This window comes from Ixodes scapularis, unplaced genomic scaffold (assembly GCF_016920785.2).
Source record: "Ixodes scapularis isolate PalLabHiFi unplaced genomic scaffold, ASM1692078v2 PGA_scaffold5__190_contigs__length_132052651, whole genome shotgun sequence".
In the NCBI taxonomy this organism is placed as follows: Eukaryota; Metazoa; Arthropoda; class Arachnida; order Ixodida; family Ixodidae; genus Ixodes; species Ixodes scapularis.
The window spans coordinates 93980319-94007274 of NW_024609880.1; the positions used below are offsets into that span (position 1 = coordinate 93980319).

Consider the following 26956-nt stretch of genomic DNA (forward strand, 5'->3'; position numbering starts at 1 on the left):
GGAAGAAACGAAGACTTTTGGCGTTTGAGGCAACGTACGTCTCGATAAATTAACATAAATTTAATCTAAGATGAACCTAGATGTAACTTAATTCAAGGTTTTAAGGGGATGAATAACGTTCTACTAAGAGCCGGACTTTTTTTACTATGGTTCTTGAGGCGAATACGAGCTACCGAATACCGATATTAAATGAACTTCTCAAGGGAAGTCCGGAAGCATCGATAAAAATTGCGTCGGAAAAATAGATTCACGCTCTCCTTGGAACACATAACACTACAGACAGAGTCAATGTCAAGAATGGCAGAACGGAACCCCTTACGCTCACGCATCTTGCTTCGGGATTCGGTTTTCGGTGCCCCCATTGGCTCACGACGTAATATCATCCCCTCCGGTGAAATAATACGATTTGTAGGATTGGGACTCTGCAGTACACTGACCAAAGAGCCTCCACCTTAGTGGCTCCAACGAATCGGAAACATCGATACTCGATCAATGGGGTCACTTCTCATTTCAGACCTAAACATTCACGCGTCTTTCTTTGACCGTGCAAAAGAGAGCTGTCTCTCTCTCTCTCTCTCTCTCGAGCGCCCATCGTGCACTTCAAAATGCAGGCTGCCCGATTAGATTTGCGTCTACGTGATATCCACAATCTTGAGTTACACGGCGCATGGGTCTCGAGCGCGTCGCTGGCAGACGAGGCCAGTCGACTGATCGTGTCACGTATCGTCTGACTTCGCACGCAGACAGCCGCGCTGTATTGTCAAGGGGAGCAGTTCGTCGTCATAATTCACTCAACACTGCGCTTAAGCGCGGGGCGAATTGGATAGCAAAATGAGCTGCCGCAAGCGCTGCCGGTTTTTATGTACTGCGTAGAATGGGCTCTAAATCCGGCGCGAGCTCGTGGTGAATTTGGGTGCTCGGAGAAACGAGACTTCCGCGATGACGAAAACGGGTGCTACGCGCTGGATGCTGTGGTTGCTTTGGGGGTCTTGCGTGCGAACCGCGCCTGGCGTCCCTCCGAACATCGTCGTATTTGTGGCCGATGATTTGGTAAGTACCGTCTTCTGACATGCACGCGTGTACTGTATTCGCCCTTCCTGCTTTGCGATTCGCTCGTCGGCGTTCTTATCGCCAGATGCTGAGAGTCTTTTGTTTATTGGCTCATTATAATACGATGCCGCGGGACTGCGTCTCCTAAGGCGTCGGTGACTATTTGCAATTATCTACCGCTGACTAGCAGAGCCTGCCTGTGCACATTCCAGCAGAAGGCACGTTTAGCCAATTATTGTGAAACGACGGAATTGACCTAAATTTCGTTTCCGGGCGCGGTCGATTTTTACGAACCGAGGGACTAATCAAGGAGGGCGATAAGTGCAATGCCATGACGCGTTCTTCGAGCTTGATTGGATGATTCGGCGGAGGAGTACGCACAAAAAGACTGCGAGAGAGAGCGCGCGTGCACGTTTCACTTTTTTTGCGATGTTTAGTTGGCTCCTCTGTTCGTAACATGGACCGCGCTCTGACGGAAGGTGAAACGAAGTATGCGGAACGCAAGTTCGTCTGCTTCTTGCATGGAGGTTGCGACGATGTCAACGCCACGTTCTTATTGGCTCATTGAAAAAAAATAGTGGGTAGACTTCGAGGCATCTAGCGTTGAGGTCACCCACTATCCTTCCACTCGAAGCCAATCAGAAGTCGGCGTCGTTCTTACGTCACCGGAATCCCTGCGCAAGAAGCAGGCAACTTGCTTTCCGCATAGCAAATCACCTGCACTTTATTGAGGGTGTTTCCTCACCAAAGAAGGGAATCTTGTTTGGATAACTATGCGTGTGGGAAACGGCAAAATGCGAGTCACAGTATCAATATGTAGTCAGCTCAAGAAACGCAGAAGAGGGAAAGTGTTCGAGGGATACTCTAAATATCTGAAATAACAGTACTCGTGGCAACTCGACGTCTCTAATTCGTATGGTGCATGTTCAACAATTTTGTTTACTTGCTTCGTTTGAACTACGAAGGTACCCGACATAATATTTCGTTAAAATACGCAAATGTAACGTTACTGTAACGACACGTTCCGATCTTAAAAATGAAACAGAAATGCCTTTCTTTTGTACCCGTGGAACTTGTAACGGGAACCGACTTTTCGTGCTCGTTCTATAAAGGAACGCGTGAAACACTGGTAATAATACGCGTATGATCTCGCTCAACCGAGCCTCGAAGAGATGGGTTAAAATACCGAGTGGAATGCCCCCAATATGCTAATCCATAAAAGAGAAACATCGCGTTTTGACGTATAGCTCCAACCTCCATCCTTAACTGTTCAATGTACCGTGCATTTTATTTTTAACGCTCCGTCACAAACTCCACTGAGCCAGTTCGTTTTGCCACCCCCTGCACTTTTGAGGTCATGGAATTCTTTTCAACGGAACGTCCGGCCTATCCATTCTTGTACACGTTACTTAAAAAAAGTAATCGATTACAATTACTATTACTCTTGGCTAAAAAGTATTCGATTAGATTACTTGATTACTCGACGGCAAAAGTAATTGGACATTACTTAAAGAAGTAATCGTTACTTTTCCGATTACTTTATTGTGTGAAGACACATCTTTAGCGCTCATAACAATGAACTACTTCCAACCTATATTTCATATTTGCACAAGTATTGAAAAAGGAAAACTGGCTCCCTCTTCGTGGTCGTTGCACCTTCGCAATGCGGACACAAGCATAGAATTCGTTTGAAGACGTTTAATGATTTGGGCGTTCGCCAGTGTGTGTGTGTGTGTGGGGGGGGGGGGGGGGGGGGGAGCGGAGGGGGTTCTAGATCTTGTTAAGCATGAGCAAGGGTTTTCGCTCAAAGTTTGCGTCGCTCATTTTATTATTCACATGTGGATGAGCTCGCATGTTATACAAAAGAGCAGCAGCTCCAGGATTTGAAACGGATCATCTGTAGTATCCATTAGCGGAAGAGATCGCCCCGACCACTTCTCAACTCGAAACATTGCTTGTCACAAAGACCAGGTAGGGGAAATGGGGAAATATTTCACCTGCCTTTGTTATATTTTGCATCCGCTTTAGACATTCTTCGGTTCTGGTTCTCCTACGGGCTGCGAGTAGATACCCTAAGCAGGATTTTTTAATTTTTTTTTTTATTTCTGTGTGTGTGTGTGCGTGAGGGGACTAGTTTGAACGAAGAACTCACAACGCTACATTCTGCTTCCTCAAGCTTCGCCCTGAATGGCCTTCGTCACACACTGTGGCTCTCCTGGGGCTTCCCACTCCCAGTCCCAGCTCGGAAAAAAAAAAACAAAAACAAAAACGGACATTCCACAGAAACTGTACATAGATAGAGATTGACCTCGTTTCCTACAGTTCCGCAAAAATCTTTTTTTTGCCGTTCGAAAAAAAAGCAAATTTTATTTTTGTCATTTCATAAAAAAAAAAAAAAAAAAAGGTGTGTGCCCCGGGGGGGTGTTTCGTGGACAAATTGTAACGGTTACAAGTAATTTTATTACTTCAAAAAGTAATTAGATTACTCTTGTGATTACTGCCTAATAAAAGTAATCAACTGATTACAAAATTACTCCAAAAAGTAATCGATTACAAGTAATTCGATTACTTGTAATGCGTACGGTACAAGTCTGCCTATCCCAGAAATTTGTCACTCCGTCCGTTTGTGCAGTTCCTCGGTGAATTTGGTGGGGAAATTGACAGTCACGTGACTTTATGGCTGACGTTATGATATCCTGTAACACCACCACGACACCGTGAGGTGAATTGCCCCGCTAAATTTGGCGCGGTAAAAAGACAGACGCAAGTCACGTGACCTGATGTCACGGCATCAAGTCGCGGTGTCACATTATACCGTGACGTCAATTTTCCCGCTAAACCTAGCGGGGAAATGAACACGGTAATTTCTTCACTCCCCGAAACGACTGTTTGGTATCTCCTCGACAAAATTTAAAGGATCGCTCCCCGCATGCACCATCCCATAGCTAGTAAAAGTACATCGAAGAAAAAGGTCGCTGGATCGCTTCTTTTGCAGGGATGGGGAGATGTGAGCTTCCACGGGTCTCCCCAGATTCCCACGCCGAACATAGACCTCCTCGCCGCAGACGGCATTACCTTGAACAACTACTACGTGTCCCCGTTGTGCACGCCTTCTAGGAGTACGCTGCTGTCGGGCAGACATCCCATCCACACAGGTGATCGTCGTGTTCTTTCCTCCGTTAGAGCCTCTTCGCCATTTACCATTTGGGTGCAGTCCAAGATAAGATCGCCTTAAAATATAGGGTGCCGGTGGTGAAGAACATAGCGTGATTTTCCCACCTCGAAGATGAACTGGGCAATGCCGAAAGCTCAGACTAAAGCAGAGTATGGCGTTAGTGGTTGGGAAGGTGCCAACATTTCAGAACTTAAAACTTTCTGATGTTTAAAGATAATTTTAAGACTTCTAGAACAAACAAAAAAAAAGGCTGTTGGCAGCTGAATTTGTGCCTACTAAAAACAACAATAGCAGTTGCTAACAGGAATAGAAACATCTTTTCCGTTAAAACTTGATACAAGAAAGATCGCTTGCGTTTAAGACGTTTCTTGTTATCGCTGTGACCTACTGACCGCGTGCCCCAACTATAAGGACCCCATCATAACCCCCCCCCCCCCCCCCCCCCCCCCCCGCCCCAAAGCTCTGCGATTGGGCACATCGTGTTAGGTTTGTTTGTTAAGACACACAACAGCCATACCGGGGAGGGAATACTCTTTGGATGCTTCGAATCTTTAACTTTAAATCGTTTTCGCGTCGAGGCATTAAAACAAAAATTATTAGTGTGTTAGAAATTTCGAGTCGAGCAGTTCATTTTCTGTTCGACGTCAACGCGACTGCCCATAGCGATGAATTTGATGGACGTGCTTGTTTTTCGATTTCCTCAAGTCCCAGTCACGTCTGCTCGTACAACAAAGATACATTCTGCAGGCATGATGATAGAATTATCTGCGTCTCACGCATATTCGAAGCATGTAAAATGTTTCGTACATGCTTTGAACATGCATGCAGACAGTTCTTACATGACCAATGCGACAGATGACCACCCACCATACAAGGAATACGGAGTCGAAGTGCAAGTTCGTATGCTTCGTTTGCAGGCATTGTGGTGACGTCAGAACAACAAGCTCCGATTGAAGAATAGGGGGTAGACCTCAAAGCAAGCTGCCTTGAAGTCTGCCCACTATATTTCAATCAGAGCCAATCAAAGCGCTTGGCGTTCTGACGTCAGCACAGCCCCTGCAAAAAGAAGCAGACGAACTTACCCTCCGTATAAAGGCGCCTCAGACAGCGTTTGCACTCTACTTTCTCTGATGTATATTAGCAGTGTGGCGGCGGCGACTAATTAGATTTGGCACTCAAAGGTTACATTCAACTTCTCCGGATTTTCAAACCGTTACTGCAAATTTTACCTGGCCTATTTCTTATTTTGCAAAGTTTAATTATTTTGCAACAAATAAATGCAACGAGTTAACGTTTCGATTACACGCGTATTCCTTTTGCAGGAATGCAGCACGATGTCATCTACACGGCTTATGAGTACGCGTTCCCCCTACGATTCCCGCTGATGCCCCAGTTTTTCAAGAAGCTCGGCTATGACACTCATGCAGTTGGAAAGGTGCGTTCCTTTTTGTAAGTTTTGACCACGGTGTTATTACTGAATGTTCACTGATAGCAATCATCATTTACAGCTTAAAAATGATACAATGTCAAAAAAAAAAAAAAAAAAGGTACGTGCATAAAATTCTAAAAAAAAAAAAAAAAAAAAAGAGGGATGGTCGCTATAACCGTATGACTTTTGGAAGATACGAAACGTTTTCACCAATATTTTCAATTATCTTTGAAACAGAAAAAAATTTATAAAAGACCCGAATATTATTTTTGTATTCAATATTATTTAAACATATAATTATGAAGACGTAAAATGTTCTTCATCTTTCATCTTCCAATCTTACAAATGCAGCAGTTGCCCAAGTGACACGGATAGCACTTTTCCGTGCGCAACATTTTTACTTCGTAGAGGGCGAAGGAAAACCTAATACGTTGAGCTGGCCTTTCTGACCGTGGATTCCGTTTTTGTATTTACAGTGGCACCTCGGTCACATGACCGTCGACCACACGCCAACCAGACGTGGATTCGATTCTTTTTATGGCTACTACTCGGGTCATCAGGGCTACACGGACCACAGTGTGTTGGAGGTTTGTACCCTCAAAGATAAGTTTTTTCTTGTTTTTTTTTTATGTTGGATGTCATATGCCAATTAATGCTTCGAATGCAAAAGCAAACTCTGACACCACGATCAGCTGTCCCTTCTATTCCTACTGCGATAAATTTAAAATGAATTTTTAATTCTACCCCAGTCACACTCCCCATACACAACTAACAAAAGGCAGTCTGCAAACACGAGTAAATCCCCCCCCCCCCCCCCCCCCCCCCGCCCCCGATATCTGTGGTTTGAATGCCGCGCGTGCCAAGTTTCCTCCTCGAACTCATTGCCACGCGTTGCATTCGAAGCACGGATCTCGCGGTGGCTCCCGTTCAAATCTGTACGCAGACTGTTTCTTTTTTTTTTTTTTGTGTGTTTTTTTTGCACAATGTATGAGCGGTGTGACAATTTTTGTACTTTGCGCAAATACCGCTTAGAATGGATCCCTGACATTAATGACCTACGAAACACACGTTCGTTTTTCCCCCCACGCAATAGAAGTCCCAGAAAAAAAATTAACGAAAAACGAGCAGCGTTCACCCCCTCAACTCGCAGCCAGAACAAGCGGCCACGTGATCTGGAGCCGATTATATGCCGCCAATGTAGATCATAGCCACGCGCTAGGGTTGGCAGAGCACAGGGCACGCGCTGAGTTCCGGATATTGTTACGGCTCGGCTATTGTCGTCGTTGCAGCGATTGGACACGGGCCACTACCCGAATGCTTCTCGAGCTAGCAATTATCACGAGCCCAAATCGTGCGCCCACGCAATGCTCGGGTCCAATCTATGAACCGCATTCAAATATCGTCACTTGGGTGTACTGCGATCCCCACGTTACGTCATGAAATTTTGCAAAGGAGAGATTGAATGAAAATGATCGCTTTTGTCCTTGAAATTACACCGCAACCAAGGCGTTTCTTGGCCAGCAGAGTTGCGTGCGAGTATCCTTGACTCCCACTAGTGCCAGTAAGCTCGTGTACAGTGAAAAACATTCCAACTGAGTATCGTTGCACAGCTCCTTTAATGACAGACGTGTCTGCGAACACGTTTCAAGAATGCTCATGAAACCACCTTTGCTTCGTCCATTTGTGTGTTTACAACATGTATGCAAACATTTGTTTTTATATTGCCCATTTGACAGGACAGTTGCACAAAGGGTTACCGGGGCCTTAGAGTAGTCGCTTTTGCAGGTATACAACACTGAAAATGACTCCTGGGTCGGCTGGGGTCTCGACATATGGGATAACTTGGAAGCGGACTACAATGCGGCCGGGAAGTACTCAACCCAACTCTTCACAGAAAAGGCGATTGATCTCCTCGGGAAGCGAAACCAGAGCAAGGTGCGTATTGGGTCTTTGAAAGGGCTTCGAGAGGAGGTTCACGAGTTTAAGTCTTTCCTCGGCTGCAGTGTTGGCGGCGGTAACACATTCAACAGTGACGGCGTTACATCTAACGGTGTCACCTTGTAATTTATACGTATCGTTCTCGTTACGTTTTAAAAGGGTAATGCATAACGTGCTTTCGTTACTTCGTTCTGGTAAGGCGTAATGTAGTTACGTTACTCGTTACATATTCTTCCCGAGACTTCCAAGAAGATAGGCTAGAATTATTTTCGCGTTTCTAGCCGCCGAGGTACTCGAACATCTGCAATCGGCGCGCATACATTAAAACTTTTGCCACGTTTTGAGGGCATGTCTTGACATTTTACGTCAAAACGGTTAAGCGTAAAAATTCATATATAAAGCGTGTACGCATAATGTAACGTACGTTAATTTTTATCGCTAACGGTAACGCTTTCCCCTTATGTGCGAGGAGCGAGTAACGTATTTCGTTACCTTTTCCGGTAACACCTACAGCACTGCTCAGCTACTAAGACCGTTTTGGTAGGATTTCCAAGTGTTGTTGGTAGGATTTTCAGTGTTGTTGGTAGGATTTCCAGTGTTTGTAAGATTTCCAAACATAATTCTGCGGCAAAAAAAAAAAAAAGAAAGAAAGAAAAAAGAAAGTGCTTGTAAAGTCTAAAAATACAGTCAACGAGAGACTTATAGATTCTTGGCCAATGCAAAATTAAAATATCTCTCAAGTCTCCTAGCGAAGAGTCTTTCGGCGTATTCAGTTTTCAGGCCAGCAACTGCTCCAGTCGTACTTTGTATTGTATGAAAGATACGCAACAATATCGACAAATTGGAATAGCCACGCATGAAGGATAATTGTAATTCGGGCATGATTAACTCCCAGTCACGTTGCAGTCGTTAATCTCAAGTTTAAGAGCAGTTGACGCTTCGAACCAGTCGGAATAATAGTCGCTGACAACATTAAGAACCGCAGGGCGTGGGGATCCCCGACTTTAAGTGCCTCATAAACAGTAATACCCCCGTCAGACGAACTAATATTGTGCACTTCAACCAAGTTCACTTCGCCTTTAGTGACATTTCTGTAGTGTACCACACGGTTTCCTCCTGAAGAGCACACTTGGGTTCAAGCGACTTTGACGAACTCACTTCACTCGATCGAGTGTGTGATCTCGATAGCAGTTTTTCTACGTTAAAACATAACAACACACGAGCCAAAAAAAAACGCAACGTAAAGTTTACTCTAAAAACAATTAGCAATTCGTGAAGAAAGACAGAAAGGGGTGTCATCGCACAAAAATAGTGGGGTGCACCTAGCCTTGCAGTTTAGGCTGATTCTGTATCACCATCAGCACCGCGGTGAACCGATTAAAGACGACGACGAAGTCAGTCCTTCCGATGCTATCTTGGTTAGGCTGTACTAGGATGGAGAGGTGTGCCGTCCGCCGCCGTGAGTGTCGTGATGTTCGGGCACGCCGGAGAGGGCGCTGTGGGGCAGAACGTTGTAAAGCCCCTCGATGTGTTTACATCAAGGGGCTTTAGAACGTGGCTATCTGAGCTTTGACAGAGGCCTGGAGGTCACAGCAGATATGCTTTATTCAGCATGACAATGGTCGTATTCTTGGTTTGTTTTTGCCTGCTCGGTTGTGAGAAAGGATAAGTTGCATCCTATATCACACAACTTGTGAAAAAGTGTCACTTGCGCGAGGCACAGGAGCGTATATTCAAGGCGCAAATGCCGCTTAGGAGCGTTCACTTACTTACATAGTCTCGCTTGTTTAATTTTGTTATCGTTATGGTGTTAAAGAAGAATAATTTTCTACCTCACCTCACATTCCAGAGGCTAATTAAGAAAGTGAAGTTTGAGTATGATACGATTTGCGATGCTTTTCTCTGCACTTTAGTGTCAAGGCTCTTTAGATGATATTTTCGGCACCTGAACATTTTCCAGACCTTAAATTACCTAGTTTTTGTTCTGGAGTTATTACATCTTTTTTTGTGTAACATGGATTAATGAAAGCGAGCTTTTCTTGACTTCTACATTCTCAGTCAAAGTTTTTAGACCAGGAAATGTCTGAATTGAGTTCATCGAGTGAGCATGCATGATACAAAAATCAACACAAAGACTGGCAAAATAAATGGAGCAACTTGAGCCGCGGTCTTTATTGAAGAGCAAGCCCACTTAGAGCAGTTTGATTTATCCGACATGTCATACGGGTCACACATTCTTCTTAATCTTCGTTTCTTTTTCTTCATCACTTCTTTTTTTTTTTTTTTGAATTAGGCGATTCCATTCTGCATACAGAGAGGCGTTGTTCGGCGTCCGAAACAAGGAGCGTTTCTTTTTTTTTTATCTGTTCTAACCCATCTTGCACACCGGCACAAAACAGCAGCGCTCCGTCTTTTTCTTTGCGGTATTTGACACCACTGTGAGTCCCTTGTCTCTTCGACACAGCTAGCAGCCACACAATACTGTGTCGCTTCGAACACAACACAAGACAAAAAGAAATAGTAACACCAAAACGCCCCGAAGCCAGCCTCGCTATGCGCTGCCTGACCGGCCTCCTGGCCCCGCTGTAACTGGTATCGCCGCCCTCCCTGCGGCAGAATCGGGCCACTCAACACCCAGCTCCTATGGAGATGCCGATGCGGTCGGCACACCTCCCAGTTCTAGTACTCCCTATCTTGGTTAGCAGAGGAGGATAGAGCCTACGTTTCTTTCAGCATGTAGCCGGTGTAGTTGTACAAGACAACTTCGTCATCGTGGCTTGCGATAATCGATCAGAATCATCCCATTGGCGTAAAGGTAGTTCCTTAATGTAACGTTGTTTTGTAACGTGCCTTCAAAAATTAAACAAAACATTGCCGGTACCGTCTTCGCATCCGCGAGACCCCGTGAACCGCAGAGCATTCCGAGGCGTCGCCTTCGCGTGCTCTGGCGGAGGGAAGAAAAGGGTGGGGGCAATGAGGCGTCGCCAAATAAACCACTCCACCAGGGGTGCTTTATGGCGCGGCCGTCGTTCTGTCTAATGGAAATGAGGAGAGTTTGCTTGTTTGTTTATTTGTTTGAATGAGTCTATTTGAGACAAATTTACAGAAAGTCCCAGGGGACATGACTAAAAAGACCCTTTGAAGTGTCTGACGAGGCCACGCCACCCTTTTTGGCAACAGCGGCAGCAAAACAAGACAACAAGAGTGACATGCTTTCACTGCTATACAATAAAAAACAAACACAAATGAAGACAAATAAACAACCAGTGATGTGCGAACAGATGTGGGCTAGTTATCTATGATATTACATTTCGCTTCAACCGATCTTTAAGAAATTACTTTTTTGTGCTATTAGATGCATTTATCATTCACGAAGTTTAGGACATATTTTTCGTTGTTTTATTTATCCGTAAATAAAATTTCTTTCACACTTTTTTTATAGTGAAGGGGTGACCTGGGCACTATATTCCCATAGTAAAGTATTTGACGTAGCTGTACGAGGCATCTTCCTTTTTATTTTGGCTTGCGATATAATCGATCTGAATCATCCAATTGGCGCAAAGGGCGTTTATTAATGTAACGTTGTTTTATAACGTGTCCTTAATCAATTAACAAAATATTGCCGAGATATTTATGCCGTTACTTTAACATTTTACGTGTCTAATGGTACTTTACCCATCGTTATTGCCATCATTTGCGAGTTACATAATTTATCCCGTGTGGTACCAAAAAACACTTGAAGTGACATTCGGTAAGCTAAAGTGCAATAGACCGATCTCACCAGCTAGTTTGAGTACGCCACCGCTGCCGACATCCATCGTGGGAGCTGTAGTCTTTCTCCACGCGCGACAACTCTGCTGGAGGTCTGCGCGAGCAGAGCACGAGGCGGCATGAGCTGTCTCGTGAACTGGCGCCTGCCTCCTACGAACTACAGTTATGCCGGCGTCACGCATGCGTGGAACGCTTGGTGAGATCGGCCCGTCTGACAGGGCTATAACAGCGTTGACATACACGACATTCAAATAAAGCCAGTTAAATATGTTATAGAGTTTACTGATTTTGTTATAACTCATATATTTAACCATAGCCTGCTGTATACTCTCAAAGCCTGGCAGTTCGACGACGGAGCCGTAGAGTGCACGGTCGTAGATTTGGAGCGCGAGCATCTCGTAGCAGAAAGGATTTCGCAGGGAAGCTGGTATCTAGCGCACAGCTTTTGCAGTGGCGAGTACCCGAAACATTATTTTCAAGCCTGACGAGAAAAGAAGTGGTAACGCGATGAACGCGAGGAGCACGAGCGGACACTCCATCGCTCGGGGGAAGTGTGTTTCGGCGTCTCGCCGCAGCGGGGCACCCGTTACATGACTCTCCTGTCATCCGTTGTCTGCCGCTTTACCTTTTCACTTTCGGCGGCCGCGTCTCGCGGCGATCTGCTTGGCTTCGTCAGTATAGTGAAGACTATGATTTAACATATTATTTCAAGATGGTGTATTTCCACGTAAAACGCAGGAAGCCAATGCTTCAGTAATTTATGAATGAGGAGTTAGGAACGAGCTTGATAATTCTAGGCCGGTTTCTATTTTATACAATTTTTTAAAAGGATTAGAAAAAAAAATAATTTACAATGGACTTAACAGTTTCCGCGAAAAGCATTCCATCCTAACTCCCCTCCAATATGGGTTTCGAAAAGGGTATTCGAATAAGTTAACGCTATTGAACAAAAAAAAAAAAAAAACAAAAAAAAAACAAAGAGGAAATTTTAAACAATATTGAAAACCAACTCCTTACATTAGGAATATTTCTCGATTTTTTGAAAGCTTTCGATCGCCTTAATCACAAGACCCTACTCCAGAAGCTGCAGCTTTATAACATAAGGAGAATAGCCCGGAAAATATTTGTGAGCTACTTGCAGTACCGTTTTCAATGTGTCATATTAGGTGGATATTACTCAAAGTCTAGAAAGCTAAAGGCAGAAATTCGACAGGGTAGTATTTTATGGCGTCGTATTTTTAATCTATAAGTGACATTACAAAGCATCATAGTTTATACAGATGACATCACCATATTATTTTTGGAAACAAACATTTCTGCAATGATAAAAGGGACAATCTATATCTTGAAACATTTATTATGTGGACGATGTTATATCAATTCGTTACTAATAAATAGTAATAAAACAAAAGCTGTAGTTCTTGGAAGGGTGTGAATTTTTGCGCTAATCTGGTCCTCTTCTTGGCCTTAAGTGGTATTGAAATTGTTCAAAATGTCAAGGTGCTTGGCGTAATATTTAATTAACACATGCGATGGGTCGATGAGTTTAAAATGATTACTAAGAAAAAAACCTCTTAAATGTAGAAAGGATTGTTTATAAATGCAAAAAAAAAAAAAATTACCTCATGTCTATCCTACGACTTCTGTGCAACCCTTTATTTTATGCTTATTTGATTTAGTGGTTTTTGGTCAGGGGAAATAGCACCGTTACAAATATTCACACCCTCCGTGTATTGCAGAAAAATGTAGTTCGCATTTCCGTCATTGCAAAGTACGACAGCCACACGACACCAATACTCAAAAAAGTACGCATTGTTCCAATAGCAACCTTTTACGATTGCAAACTTGCCCCAACATACAAACCAGCCTCGAGTAATCCCGGAACAGTATCCATTTCATCAGTTTTTCTTCTCTTCACTTAAAATGTTATTTGTATTCCTTACGCCATGCCTGTACCTGAACGGTCCCCCGCACTAGGACGAACTATGGAAGTCAGATGATTACAGGTATCAGCCACCCAAAGTGCTAAATTTGATTTTGTCACTAGGAGTTGACATTGGAAGTGTTTCTCGCAAACATATATACGCTCGTTGCTTGCCTCGTCAAGCTAATCACAAATTGATTTTCTTTTTCCGTGTACACAATACATTTTTGTCCTTTTTTATTTTCTCTCGCGGTTTTTCTTCGTGTGAGTAAAGTGCTGCTGCTGTAGGGGGAGCTAGGTGGGGACTATGTGACGCAGTTCTTGTACTGTTTTTTTCCCCATCTTCCCTCGCTTTTTGTATGAAGAGAAGCAAATAAAATTGAAATGAGTTAAATGCCATCGTCACTCTGCAGCTAATGAAATGGCGGCATTAGTTGAGGAATAACGCCCAAGAACAACTGGATTTTTCCTGAGGAATAACGCCCAAGAACACACTGGATTTTTCAAGTTCTCAGCGTCTACCATAGCACGGACTATAGGGAACTTGCGACGCCTAAAGGGGGCGGTGCACCGCTGAGCCCCCGCAGCCTGTCGGCATACCGGAAGCGCCACCCCACCACAGACAGCGTCCCATGTTATTTCGCGTAGTGAAACGCTGCCCTCGCTTACCTCTTCTCATGCTCCCGCACTGTCCTGACCGCGTCCGGGTCTTCCAGCGGCCGTGTTTCTCGATCTCGCTCCGCAGTAAAGGTTTGGTATATATAGAAATTCGAAAACATATCTATGTCCAGCGTTGCTCCGTATATGTTCTCACGATCATTCGACCCGCAGGAGTTGCTCGGAGCCCCAACATACAAAAGGGATCATTATTGTTTTTAAATAGAAATAGGCCACCGATTGGGAGGCGGGGGGGGGGGGGGGGGGGGTGGAGGGGATTGCCCAGAGGCGTTTTTGAGGGTTGTTGTAGGGTCATTTCAAACCGTGTTTGTCTATTTCAATGTACATTCGATCGTGTATTTCTTTCTCACCTGGACAGCCATTTTTCCTCTACCTGAGCCACCTTGCTGTTCACGTCGGGAACAAGTTCTCCTTGCTTGAAGCACCCGACGACTACGTGGAAAGGTTCAGCCATATCATGGATACGAAGAGAAGAAATTTCGCAGGTGGTTTCCTCCGGATCTTCTATTTAAAGGGGGGGGGGGGGGGGGGGTTCGGTATACTCCGTGCACCATTAAAGGGGCACTTACAGGGTATTTATGAAGATTTTTAATTGTTTATGCCGTATGAGAGCCCAACTACCCACAATACAATTTGCGGCTCGAAATACGTTTTCTTTCCACCCGAAAACCGCTGATTGAAAACTGGCCGGTTTGAGTCGCGCTCACTCTCTTCTCCATGGTCACGTGCAGGGGTTTCCCCATGAATTGAAATTACGGGGGGGGGGGGGGGGGGGGGGTCTAATTTTTAAGGGGGTTACGGGGGGCATTGAGAATAAAGGAGTCGCTGTGAATTTAGGGGGTGCCTTCGGAGAAACAAGGGGGGCGGGTTTCTCTACACCCGTGATTTCTCTACACCCCCCCCCCCCCCCCCCCCCCTTTACGGGGGTGTGTAGAGAAATCACCGGTCATGTGCCGTTTTCTATGGTTTAGACAAAACCAACAGAGATAATCACCGTCATGGGTCATCGAAGGCACACACTCAGTACTAAAAATAGAGAATAAATTATACCCATTTTTTGTGGTTTCTAAGAAGCTGCAAATACGTTGATTGAAAGAAAAAAGTTGCGCAGCCACGTGACGTCCGGTGTCTTTCTCCTTCTCTACATTTCTTCTCCCTCCCCAGTCGAGTTTCGGTTATTGTTTGGAGCAGTTGCTTATTTTGACTTTGCTAAAAAGATACGTGACGCTGTAGCAAAATGTTGATTGGGTAGTCGTCTGACCCCATAATAGTTCGCCTGGCAAAAATATAAAAAAAAATATTTGAGGGGTGTCAGTGTGCCTTTAATAGCGCGAGCTCGCTGGCTTCCGCAGTACTTTGGTTGCGCGTGCCTGCACGTTCACGTTTGTGTTTGCAAGGGCAGAAAGCTCGCGCTGAAGGCGGAGCTTCTTATCTCAGCTTAAGGGTGAACGGAGTATAGTTGAGTGTGTTAGCGTACCAAAGCTTGGAGCACCTGAAGCAAAATCTCGAGTTTCAGAGCCAAGTGATCTTTCGCTTAATCCCTGTCCCTGATTGCTTCAATCTGGACATTTTATTTCACCCTCACTCACCTCACCCTCACAGCCACACTCACATAAGCCCTTCACTCACCCTCACAGCTACACTCACCTTCAGCCCCTCACTCAGCCTCATACTCAGTCACACTCACCTTCAGCCCTTCACTCACCCTCACGTACCCATGTACTCATCGCCCTCATGGCCCTCACGCACTTATAGCCGTCAGGCCCTCACGCACCCATGGCCCTCACGCACTCACCGCCCTCACACCCCTCACGCACTCACGGCTCTCACAGCCCTCACGGCCCTCACTCACCCTCACACTCATGAATTTTCCTTGTTCAGGAACTCACTCACCCTCACCTCACCTTGAAGATGAGGGTGAGTGAGGGTGAGTGAGGGCCCCCATGAGTGAGATTTGCCAAGGTATGATCACTACTGCGTGATGCACGTTAAGAGCTCTGTGATAACAGTCATGTTGCACCGGGTAAACTTTTAAGATGCAGCATGATCTACTGTCGCCATACGATCTAGTGTCGCCATACTGACACATTAATAACGACTGGACTGCCTCTCTTTTCAATGTTTCTGATTTGTACTATATAGCCATAATTTTACCAGCCTCTGTTGCATCTATTGAGTTCAGCGTTGGGTGAATGAAGCACAGGCATCAACTTCGAAGCAGCTCTTCATCCGAGCTCTTCTTCCGTTAAGCTCTCTTATTAAGGTTGCTTCTAATTTCTTCAATCCCTGAACAGCACTAGCGTAAACAAAACTGATGTGATGATTCGGTCACGTCCGTTTTTTCAAGATGAACTCTATGGCTAATTGCCTAGAAGGAACTGTCTACTTCGCAAACGAAACGTACAGTTTTTCGAGGCACGTTAGAACTTTAGAAAAAGAACGTTGGCTTCTTCAAAAGCATACAGCGTTTAGTAACCTGCTGAAACCCCTGCTCCTTCTCTGAGACTTCAAGGAGGCTCGTTTTGAAATAGGGAAAGTCAAAGTCAGCGGAAGAATCGTATTCTGCTAGCTCCGCCTAGAAGACTACCGATTGCGTTCAGCCAACACCACCTGTTCAGCAAGCAGGTAGCTACCCCTAAGGCGAAGTAGTAGTGATGTTTTACTGATGAATGCATTACTAGCATGAAGGATCTGCATTTCATGAAACACTCTTCAACGACCCTGCACTTTTAATAATGCATATGGCACTTAAAGGGATACTGAACCAAGGAATTTAGTGTCCATAATAAGTGGCGCACGTTCTCTCCACGAGCCAGCAGCCGCCGGTGTGCGCGAACACACGCAACAAAAATGACGTCACAGACCTCCATTCGTGGTTGAGATGACAGTGAAATGTATGGGCTTCGGACCAAAGGAGAATAAGGACAAGTTTTTCATCTACACAGTGGTGCCTGGTGTAAAAAGTAAGCGATGAGTTGGTCTAACAAGCACCTATAGCTTTCACTTGTAAAGATGAAAAGCCTGTCTTTATTCTCCTTTAGTCCGAAGCCCATGCATTTCACTGTCATCTCAACCGCGAATGGAGGTCTGTGACGTCATTTTTGTTGCTTGTGCTCGCGCACACCGGCGGCTGCTGGCTGGTGGAAAGAACGAGCGCCACTTATTCTTTGGTTCAGTATCCCTTTAAACGGGTGCTCCGGCGATTTTCTAATCTACGCCCAGTATGTTTTCCGCAACCCCGGCCTTCCGTTTCCGGTATGCTGTCTTGTATCACAAAATTCAGAATATTTATTGTTAAATCGGCAAATGAAGATGATGCCAAAGCCAAAATTCAAATATACTCGCGCTTTCAGTGTCGTGGCGTCACTGGCGGGCAAGCTTGCAGGTCGAACAGGCAGTCTAAAAAAACAAACTATGTATGCCGCACATATTTTGTTTTGCTGCGACGGTGATGAAGCGAGCTTCGAAGCATTCGTTTGCCACAATGCAACTGCTTGTGATTATATAAGAACACAATCTATATAGTACAAAGAGTGAGGCTGTCTGAAGCTGGCTTCACTTTTTCATTCTTGCCAGTAAAAAACTTGCAGTTCGAAAGAACAAAAAAAAAAAGGTGAGTACCAAAAATAAAAATTCAGTAACAATGTGAGAAAAAAATTATGTTGTCCAAATATTTGGGTTGCTGATTCAGCTATATTCGTTGCTGAGTTTTGTCAATTTTGAGGTAAATCAGGGATCGTAAAGGAAACGCCGGAGCACTCCTTTGAGCATTTAGAAAGCAAACTTTTGGTCACTTCTGCGAATCGACTTGCCATCGAGGCTCATTCTGAAAGCGCCGTCTTTAATTTTGACGGGTAGAGGATGGTCACGTTTGCGTGACACAACTTACTCTATAACCGTAGACGGAAAGGAAGGAAAATAAATAATATTTGCTTAAAAATAGTGACCGAGCGATTGCGAAAAAGTGCCGCGTAAATATTACTCGCACGCACAGCAAGGTCCAACCATTTGGACGTCTCGAAATTGCCGGTTCAACGTTAGTTTTTTCTGCGCTTGCCTCCGATCGAACGGCTCGCGGCATCAAGTGTTTCAGTTGGGAGGTGCAAGCGACCGTTCTTACCGGGCGCTCTGCGCATGCGTGACGCTAGTCCACAGGCGGCAGATGACAGTGCACGAGACGGCTCGTACCGTTTTCTGCTCTGCACGTTTAGAGCTCCAGCGAGGCGGTCGCACGTACAGAAAGACCAAAGTTCCCTCGATGCATTGCGGCAGCGGTGGCGTAGCCAAACTGGCCAGTTAGAGAGAGTATGTTGTCTTACCACGTCAACCGTAAGAATGAAATACAAAATCAGCTCGTCCATTTCGCGAAACTGACCGTCAGCACCACCGGCTCGCAGCTATGCTGTCGTGCCTGGACGACGCCTTGGGGGAATTGCTGAAGGCCTTGCATTCGGCGAAGGCCATCGAGAACACAATCCTGGTGTTCACCACCGACAACGGGGGCGCTGCCGGCGGTGTGGACGATAGTGCAGGATCCAACTGGCCGCTGCGCGGAAGCAAGGCAACCCTGTGGGAGGGCGGCGTCAGAGGAGTCTCCTTCATCTGGAGTCCTCTGATCCACAGACCTCGCGTAGCTCAGCAGTTGATGCACGTGTCCGACTGGCTCCCCACGCTCTACTCGGCGGCTGGTGAGTCTTCGACCCTTCGAGATGTGCGGGATCTAAACGACTAAGATTCATTTCTCGACTTGACCGTGGTCCCACTGCTCGCGTACATCACACAAAAAAAGCAGAGGTGTTCGTCACAGAGATGATAACATAATTATCTACACGTCTGAGGCAGTTTTTGTTTGACGAATTTGACAGGACTAGACAGCGTCTACAGACTGTCTCTTTTATATGGTGTATTAGCAGTATGACCGCTGTGTGCTGTAAAAACAATATGCGTATGTTAAAAGCGGCGTCCGTTCCACGTAGACAGTGCTTTGATTTAATCTCGCAAACACTGCAAGGCATTTAGTTTAGTTACGCAGATCGGAAGTGTGCCAGAGCTACCCGGTAGATAGCGCCGGTGTACAAGTGTGTCTCGTCCTCATAAGCAATTAGAAACGATCGATACCCTTGTTACATGGGCACACTTAACTGCAGTTAGGCTAAGCCAGAGTTAGCGTACAATACTTGCGGACAACATTCTGCAGCTATGCAGTCAAAGCTATGGGCGAACGTGCGCTCAGCACCTTGAGCAGAAATCAAAGCAGTGCGTGCGCGCTCTTAGGTTCTTATGAAATAGCTGTCCGAGAGTGTTGTGCGGTAGCTGTGGCGTCGCGTAACGGCAGTAAAAGCTGAGGTAACCGAGGTTAAGGGTGCCCACGTAACGGGGGTATAACAACCGTCACGGTCAAACGCAAATCTGGGAACCAGCTATTGGCTCGCTCCGTTCAGATAACGTCATGCACGCAAGTTAGGACTTTTTTTTTGTGTTTACTAATTGTTTTATATGTTACTCCTCAACATGTTTAGGAAATGTAGTATTTTTTTTTTGTGTGTATGAAACGTAATATTTGAGGAGGATAAAAAATTAGTGCGCTAAAACGGCATATTAGATTTTTTAAAGTTTTCGTTTATGCCATTTTTGGTGACACCTACTACGTAAACTACTAATATAAAATTTCTTAAATATTTTGCGCTTACAATAGATCATAAGAACTATTTAAACATGTATGTACAGCATTGTGGTGGTTATATAATTAGCTTCAAAAGTGCGCAAACATGGCTTGTTCGACATTTTGTAACTAGGTTTCTGCTCCGTTATTCAAACAGATTGAATAAATCAACCATAAAGATTTGTCTAAAATATTTTTACTAAAACGTTCTTTCGAATGACATATAAATAATTAAATTACCTTAAAGATTAAAATTTTTATGCCGCTTCAAACTTATCCTCAAGTAAATATATTATAAACTTCAAAGGACAATTACAAATGAAAACATCTTCAATTTTCCTTAAATTTATACTGCAGTTCTACATCATGCTCTTTTGTTTATTCATAGAAAAAATGTTGCATCATTTTGTTACCTTCAAAGTTACAGCTCTGCCAAGTGCACTTCCCACGCCGGCATTTTTTACCCAAATGCCACAGACGAGATTATCTTTTGATTCCGTGTATTTTATGACTAGATATATTTCTTTGAGCTGCATTAGGGAATAGGGTTGAAGTTCCAGTTTTCTACTAATTGAAACAACAATTGCAATGATTTCTATTTTTATTGATTTCACCAAAAAGTCTGTTTTCCCCTTCAAAATTACAAGTTCTCGAACTTTCAGACGAAAACTGTGAACAAATAACTTTATTCGCTACACAATATTGTCTTGTTTACAGAAAGTATGTGCAGCGGTGAAAACCATATGGGAATATTTATACACATATTTGCGATGAAGTGGGAATATTTGTGCCCAAGCTTGTTACCCTGCTTGCTATTCATCACGGTTGTACGTCCGGCTGACCAAGAAAAACCTGCGGCTTGAATTCCGTTCAGATTAAAAATATTTGTAATGATTTATTCTAGTAAAATGAAGAAAAAAAAAAAAAAAGAAACAATATTTTGTAAGATATCGAGCACACAAGTTTCCCGCGTTGGCAAAAGGGCGTGTTGAGAAGTCTGTGTTTTGTCTTTCTTCAAAGCAGACTGACGAATTCCGCGAAGCACTCACCTGCGCTGCAATAATTCCAACGAGCGCGAGAAAACCGGTCAACTTCGAATGTGACTACAAATAAAGAATGCACGAGCTGGAGGATTTTGCCCTGTTATCTTCGGAGATTTGACATTCGTCTTACACCCACTGCGAACATTTCTCTGCTTTGCTCTCTTCTTTTTGCGTTTTCTAAGATAGCATAGAATACACACAGACACTGTAAATCTCTGCCATGGCTAAAGACGTTCTATCAAAACGCAACCACACGGGACTGGCGAGAACTTCGTTTGTTTATGACCGCGGCGTGCGCGTTGTCTCGTGTCGCGATCACAATTCTCCGCGACCTCTCGAACGCATGACAAGAGAAAGGAAAAAAGGAAGGATAACGCGTTCTTAGGTTCTCTATGAAGCAACGTACAGAGTAAGTCTAAACACGGTGGCAATCAGTTCCTTCGAAAAGAGAAGTGCACAAGGATCTGGTTCCCTTAATTAAAGCCCCTCTAGGTTCACGAGGGGTGCCACCGCCGGTTTATGGGGTTTGGTTTCTCTTTGAACCGCCGCGTTAATAAGGCTCGTTCACACTCTTCCAACCGAGTAAGACCGAGAAAGACAGAACCGGTTTTTAAGCCTGTTGCGGCGTCTTAGGACCGGGTGCGCTGCTGCGGAGCTGGTCTTAAAGATCGCAAGAGGCTTAAAAACCGGTCTGGTCTCTCTCGGTCGTACTCGGTTGCAAGAGTGTGAACGAGCCTTTACTGATATAGCGCTGATTAGTTCGGTGCCGCTAGCATTGCGCGTGTCGCTTTTAGTTGTTTTTGACGCCGGCGTTGGCTCCTGGGAACGATAGTATATTCACAAACGTGTTGCGTAGCGTCGGTGCCGCCGGCGAGTCAAAGCGATAGCACGTCCCTCCGTAAACTGAGGGCACGTACGGAGACAGCGTTACAACGGATGCCCTCCAAACCTCGTGACTCTAGAATTTGTTTCATGGGTGGTCGTGTGGGTCTTTAAGCTTAGCGGCTTTGCTTTGCTTTCTCATCTGTCACGTCAAAAAATACAAGGCGAGAAAAGGACGGCGCAGGGGTAGAACGCCGTCCTTTAAGTACACCGACAACGTGATTATCGACAGTTTGGCCGGGATAAATTTAGGCCTATAGTTTTGTCTGCTGATTCGAGAAGAGCTCGCTGTCACGCACCTAAAATAAGGTAGTCAGAGAGCCGAAGTAGAACTTACTCCACAAAGGCTTTCGAATTTTCCTCCCAGAACGCTGCACCCGAGAAATTCGGAATTGACGGATTTCCTCACACTCGTTGGAATTATACTGCAATACATGCGACTACTTAGAGGAATTCGTAAGACACTTTTTTTTTGCCAACGCGGGCAGTTAGTGTGCTCGATATCTTTACTCTTCTTTTTTTTTTTTTTACTTTTTTATTTTTTTTTCATTTTTTTTATTTTACTCAAATAAATAATCATAAATATATACTTTTTTAATCAATAAAAGTCTGCCAGGGAAGTCACAGGTTTATCTTGGTCAGTCGGACCAACAACCTTCATGAATAGCAGTTTAACAAGCTTGGGCTCAAACATTTCCACTTTATCGCGGATATGTCTGTAAATATTGGCCTATAATTTGCAGCGCTGTATTTACTTTTTCACTAGTCACTGTTAGAAATAAAATGTTGTAGAAACTATCACATTTGTTTTCGTGCTGCTTTGGAAAAAGTTCATCAAAAGCTCCTAGAACCTGTAAATGTGAAGGGCAAGACAGGCTTATTGGTTAATTTAATAAAAAGGGAAATAAGTGGACGTACTGTTTTAATTAGTAGAATGCTTGTACTTCTACCCGATTCCCGAATGCAGCACAAAATATATATCTAGTCATAAAGTCAAAAGGTAATCTCGTCTGGGGCATTGGGAAAAAAATGCCGGCGTGGAAGGTGCACTTAGCAGCGCAGTAACTTCGAAGGAAACAAATTGATGCAACATGTTATTTTTTCTGCCATGCTGCGCCATCTCACGGCCTGTGCCAGATATGAGAGCGAATTTTCGGTAGGCGGTACCGTGCAGACGCCCTTCTCTTCTTCCTTAGAAGGCCTGTCACACATTTCGTGGTTACCAGTCTTGGTCAGCATGATCAAAATTGTATAATCAATTGTCCTCTTACTTCATGATGTTCTGTTAGCCCACTGAGAACTGTGAGCCCTGTGGTGGACAGGTTGAAAAACAATAGTCAGTCTTGATTTTTTTTTTGTTTATTTCAGAATTTAAGGACGTATGTGCATTCATTTAACGTAGTAGATAAAAAAGTGAAAGCCGTTTACAACTTCCTGTAACGCCGAATTGGAGCGCAGCTCTTGAGGAGGAGGAGTGGAGGGTATATTCCTCCTCCTCCCTCGTGATCATGCCTGGTAGTCCTCCTCCCCTCCTGCTCCCCCTCCCTCTCCTTTACCACCTTTACCGAGCGGGGGAGGAGGAGGAGCGGAGGGGGAGGAGGAGGAGGGGGAGGGGCGACGCCGACGCCGCACAGGCTGGAAACGGGTCATGTGACCCCCTCCCCCCGAGGTCACGTGACCCGCCCGGACCATACTACACAATGAGGGGAGGAGGAGGAGAAGGAGGGGGAGGAGGAGGACAGGAGGAGGAGGAGGGGAAGGAGGAGGAAGAAAGGAGGAGGAGAGGGAGGGGCGCGGTTACGCCGACGGCGACGCCGACGCCGCTCAGGCTGGAAACGGGCCCCTAAGAGCTGCGCTCTAAAATAGCAACATCTCGTTCTCACGTGCATGACTACCCACACACACTCGAAAGGAATTTCCCTATTCTGGTGAAATTCGAACGTTTATCAAATAAAGATATGATGATGATCATGTAGGTGGATCGGTGCCCGACCTGGGGGACATCGATGGCGTGGACATGTGGGACAGTCTCTTGAAGGACAGCGCGTCGCCGCGCTTGGAAGTGCTGCACAACATCGACCCGATCTCGAATATGTCTGCGCTGCGGTACGGCGATTTCAAGTACGTGCAAGGCTCCTACGACGATGGCCGCTTCGACAAGTGGTACAAGCCGGCAGGACTCGCCCATCCGTCGACCGGGGAAAGCAGCGTGCGGTAGGCTCTCCTCTATACTTGTGTATTTAGTTGTTACACCGCCACTATTCTGGGTGTCAAAGCCGTCTGGAAGGATAGGGCAATTGTCTGAAACATTCACAGAGAGTTTTCAGATTTCTGTTTTTGGTTGGAACGTGGAGCCATATTTCACTTCTTGTTGGATGAGAGTTCTTCATATTTAAACGTAAACATACCTGACAGAAATCTGTCAGGTTGAGTTAAATTAGGAATTAATATTATAATTGAGGAAGACGATCCTCAACCCCCCCCCCCCCCCCCCCCCCCCCCGTCGTCCCTGAAGAAGAGACCAATTTGGTTTCGGAATATTGGGCCCCCTCGCATTTAAGGATTGGCGTTTGGTGACTTCCTTTACATAAGTTATTCAGCTTGTAGAAGGGTGTTAGACGAGCCATTTTATGCACCATTTTGCTTCCCTAAGCCAAGAAAATTCTGTATAAGAAACTCTTTTATTTTCAAGTAAAATGAGCTCTGGGCTGGTGGGCTGGCTCGGTCATAACTATTTTTTTCGAAATTGAGAAAAAAAGATGCTTCAATTTGTTTAATTCCAGCTCGTATCTCGGACATATGCGGCGAGCAGGTGTTCTAAAATGCGTCGTTGGTGCATCGGAACGCAAAGGAGGGCACGCCAATTAGAGGGCAAAATCGAGCACGCGTATATAACGCACGATGACGAGGCATCCAGGCTTGCGCCCCCATTGGTTGAGTACGGGAGTAAACAAACACACGTGGGAGCATTTAGGGGGTAAACAAACGGACAAAGTGCGACAAGGAGCAAACCGATTTGCACGCCGTTTTGTTTTCTCCTATTGGTAGCCTCGGTGTCAATATGTACTACATTGTGTCTTCGGGCCTGTACCGTTGCAAATCATGTAGAGCATGGATGAAGAAAGAGTAAAACAATTAAAACAGGGACAACACAACCGCATCTTTCATGTTTGAAAGATGTGGTTGTGTTGTCCCTGTTTTAATTGTTTTATTCTTTCTTCATCCATGACTTAAACCAACACGCTCTTCTCCCAAGCATGTAGAGCATTACATTGTTTTTTTCCTCATTTCTAATATTGGGTGAAGGTCATACCCAATATTGGAACCACTTGGAAATTCAGGATAACCCAATTGAAGTAAACCCATCTGCTGAAATTTATATCTACAAATTATGATCGATTCACTAAAGGACGGACTCCATTGAAGTCGGGATAAACATGACAATACCATCGGAGCCCCTGTCTCTGCAATAGGACTACAACATTCACGGTGGAGGCCGCTGAGTTCCGAGACTAACAATGGAAAAAGTCGACATAAAAAAAAAAAAAGACCAGTAGCTGTCGCTACCCTCGTGCAGTGTTCAAAAAGCCGAGGTCGATCACTCTAAAACAAACGTAATTCTTTTTTTAGCTACAAGGATAACGTTGTCGACAAGAGCGGCATCTTCGGCACGGAATGTGCCGCCTCAGAGACTATTCTCGCTCTGGGGCGCTCCCTGCCGGTACGTCGTCATGAAGAAGTGCGGGTCTCCTGTGGAAAGACCAATGGCACCGTGTGCAAACCCCTGCTTGAACCCTGCCTGTTCCGCATCGACAGTGACCCCTGCGAGATCGCCAACGTCGCCAACAAGTACCCGGAAGTACGATTCTGCTCTTGCATTTTGTTTTACACATGACTCAAAAGAAAAATGAATTTCGGGCCATTCGGTTGACTCATGATGGGACCAAGAACAATCTTTTTATGATCGTCTAAGAAGCTTTCTCTACTTGTGACGATGTTGACGTATACTTATGTTGTTATTTATTGTCAAAGCGAATTTTCTGCTTTCGGATGTGGGGTACATGCGTTGCGAAATTTCTCTGTTTTCTGATTGGTATAAACAGATGTGTCTGCCCAAAGGCAGGTATTGTCCGTGCCGTACGGCACACTCCGAGAACTCTGGAGCCTCTACATTACCGCTTAGAAGTTGGGAAAGCCAATCGCTGTTATCCATGGAAAAGGCTCAATGATTTACAGAGCTGAAAGAAAAAAAAAAGTAAAAAAAAAGTTGGAGGCAAAACAAATATGTGTTAAATGGAAGTTTCGTCCTTTGTTTCCGCTAAGAAGTTCGGTGACTTGAGTCAAATGGGACGAGCTTGTTCACATTGTCAAATCTGAACACGTACATATTTATACTGAAGTGTTCCGCTGGTTTACTTAGTGCAATGTCTAAAAACGTCTGTGCGTCTATTTTCACGCACACCACTCGGAGAGCCAATCAGCGCAACTTACGGAGGCAGCTCAGCGAATGGCGATGCGGAAACATCTGTTTAGACAAAAAACGCAGTCTCAGTTATGACATTAAGCAATACAAAACGTCACGCTTGCATTGCTTAATGTCACAACTCAGTCTGCGTTTTTTGGTCTAAACAGATGTTTCGGCATCGTCATTCGCTGAGCTGCCTCCGTAAGTTGCGCTGATTGGCTCTCCGAGTGGTGTGCGTGAAAATAGACGCACGGACGTTTTTAGAGTGAACATTGCAGTATGCCTGGCGAAAATTGTGACAATTTAGGATGGCCCTGCAGGCTTTAAAATTACTTGAAAGTGTGGTCTACCCTCACCTAACTCCGAGAGCAATTTTCAAGATGTGCTAGTCTGCACAAAAATACTTTATTGGCTCTTTTTTTCCGTTCTTTTTTCCCTTCAGATTATGAAGCTTATGACGCAGAGGATCGAGATGCATGCTAAAACAATGGTGCCTCCCATCAACAAGCCGCCAACAAGAAAGGCAGATCCCAGAAACTTCAACTTCACGTGGGCGCCGTACGAACGGGACGAAGGTTATCAATACATAATCGCCAATCATCGTGATAACACATGAAAATAACAACCTACCGCTAATATCGAAAACCTCACAAACCGCTGTGTTCACCATAATCTGTTCGGCGACATCGACATTGAACGAGTGAAAATACTAAGGCTTTCAGAACTGTTGATTCATTGTCTCCGTGTGCCCGTTATGCTTGTGGTATCGTCGCAGTGACGCGAGGAAAAGTCGTGGCTAGTTCGAAATTACGCTTACCGTATAGAGTCACAGAGCTAAAGAAATCCAGGGCGGGGTATTAAGTTTATGCTCCTTGCCTCGTGATTGGGTCCTCGGCAATCTTATAGGCTAACGCCTCGATCTCATTGGCTGTTGGGCGA

General features: G+C 44.9%; 1 protein-coding gene across 1 annotated transcript; it reads left to right on the forward strand.

Annotated features, from left to right (window-relative positions):
- The first annotated feature begins 597 nt into the window (after positions 1-597).
- On the forward strand, positions 598-26748 carry LOC120837940 (arylsulfatase B). The gene is made up of 10 exons (XM_040207590.3): positions 598-1050; positions 4046-4205; positions 5548-5660; positions 6131-6241; positions 7440-7589; positions 14324-14450; positions 18363-18653; positions 23529-23766; positions 25183-25411; positions 26460-26748. The coding sequence occupies exons 1-10, from the start codon at positions 940-942 to the stop codon at positions 26631-26633; spliced, it is 1704 nt and encodes a 567-aa protein (XP_040063524.2). The 5' UTR covers positions 598-939; the 3' UTR covers positions 26634-26748.
- The last annotated feature ends 208 nt before the right edge of the window (positions 26749-26956 follow it).

Coding starts and splice junctions, on each gene's coding strand:
- LOC120837940 (XM_040207590.3), top strand. CDS start 940: ATGACGAAAACGGGTGCTACGCGCTGGATGCTGTGGTTGCTTTGGGGG. Junction 1,051..4,045: donor TATTTGTGGCCGATGATTTG/GTAAGTACCGTC, acceptor CTTCTTTTGCAG/GGATGGGGAGATGTGAGCTT. Junction 6,242..7,439: donor CGGACCACAGTGTGTTGGAG/GTTTGTACCCTC, acceptor TCGCTTTTGCAG/GTATACAACACTGAAAATGA.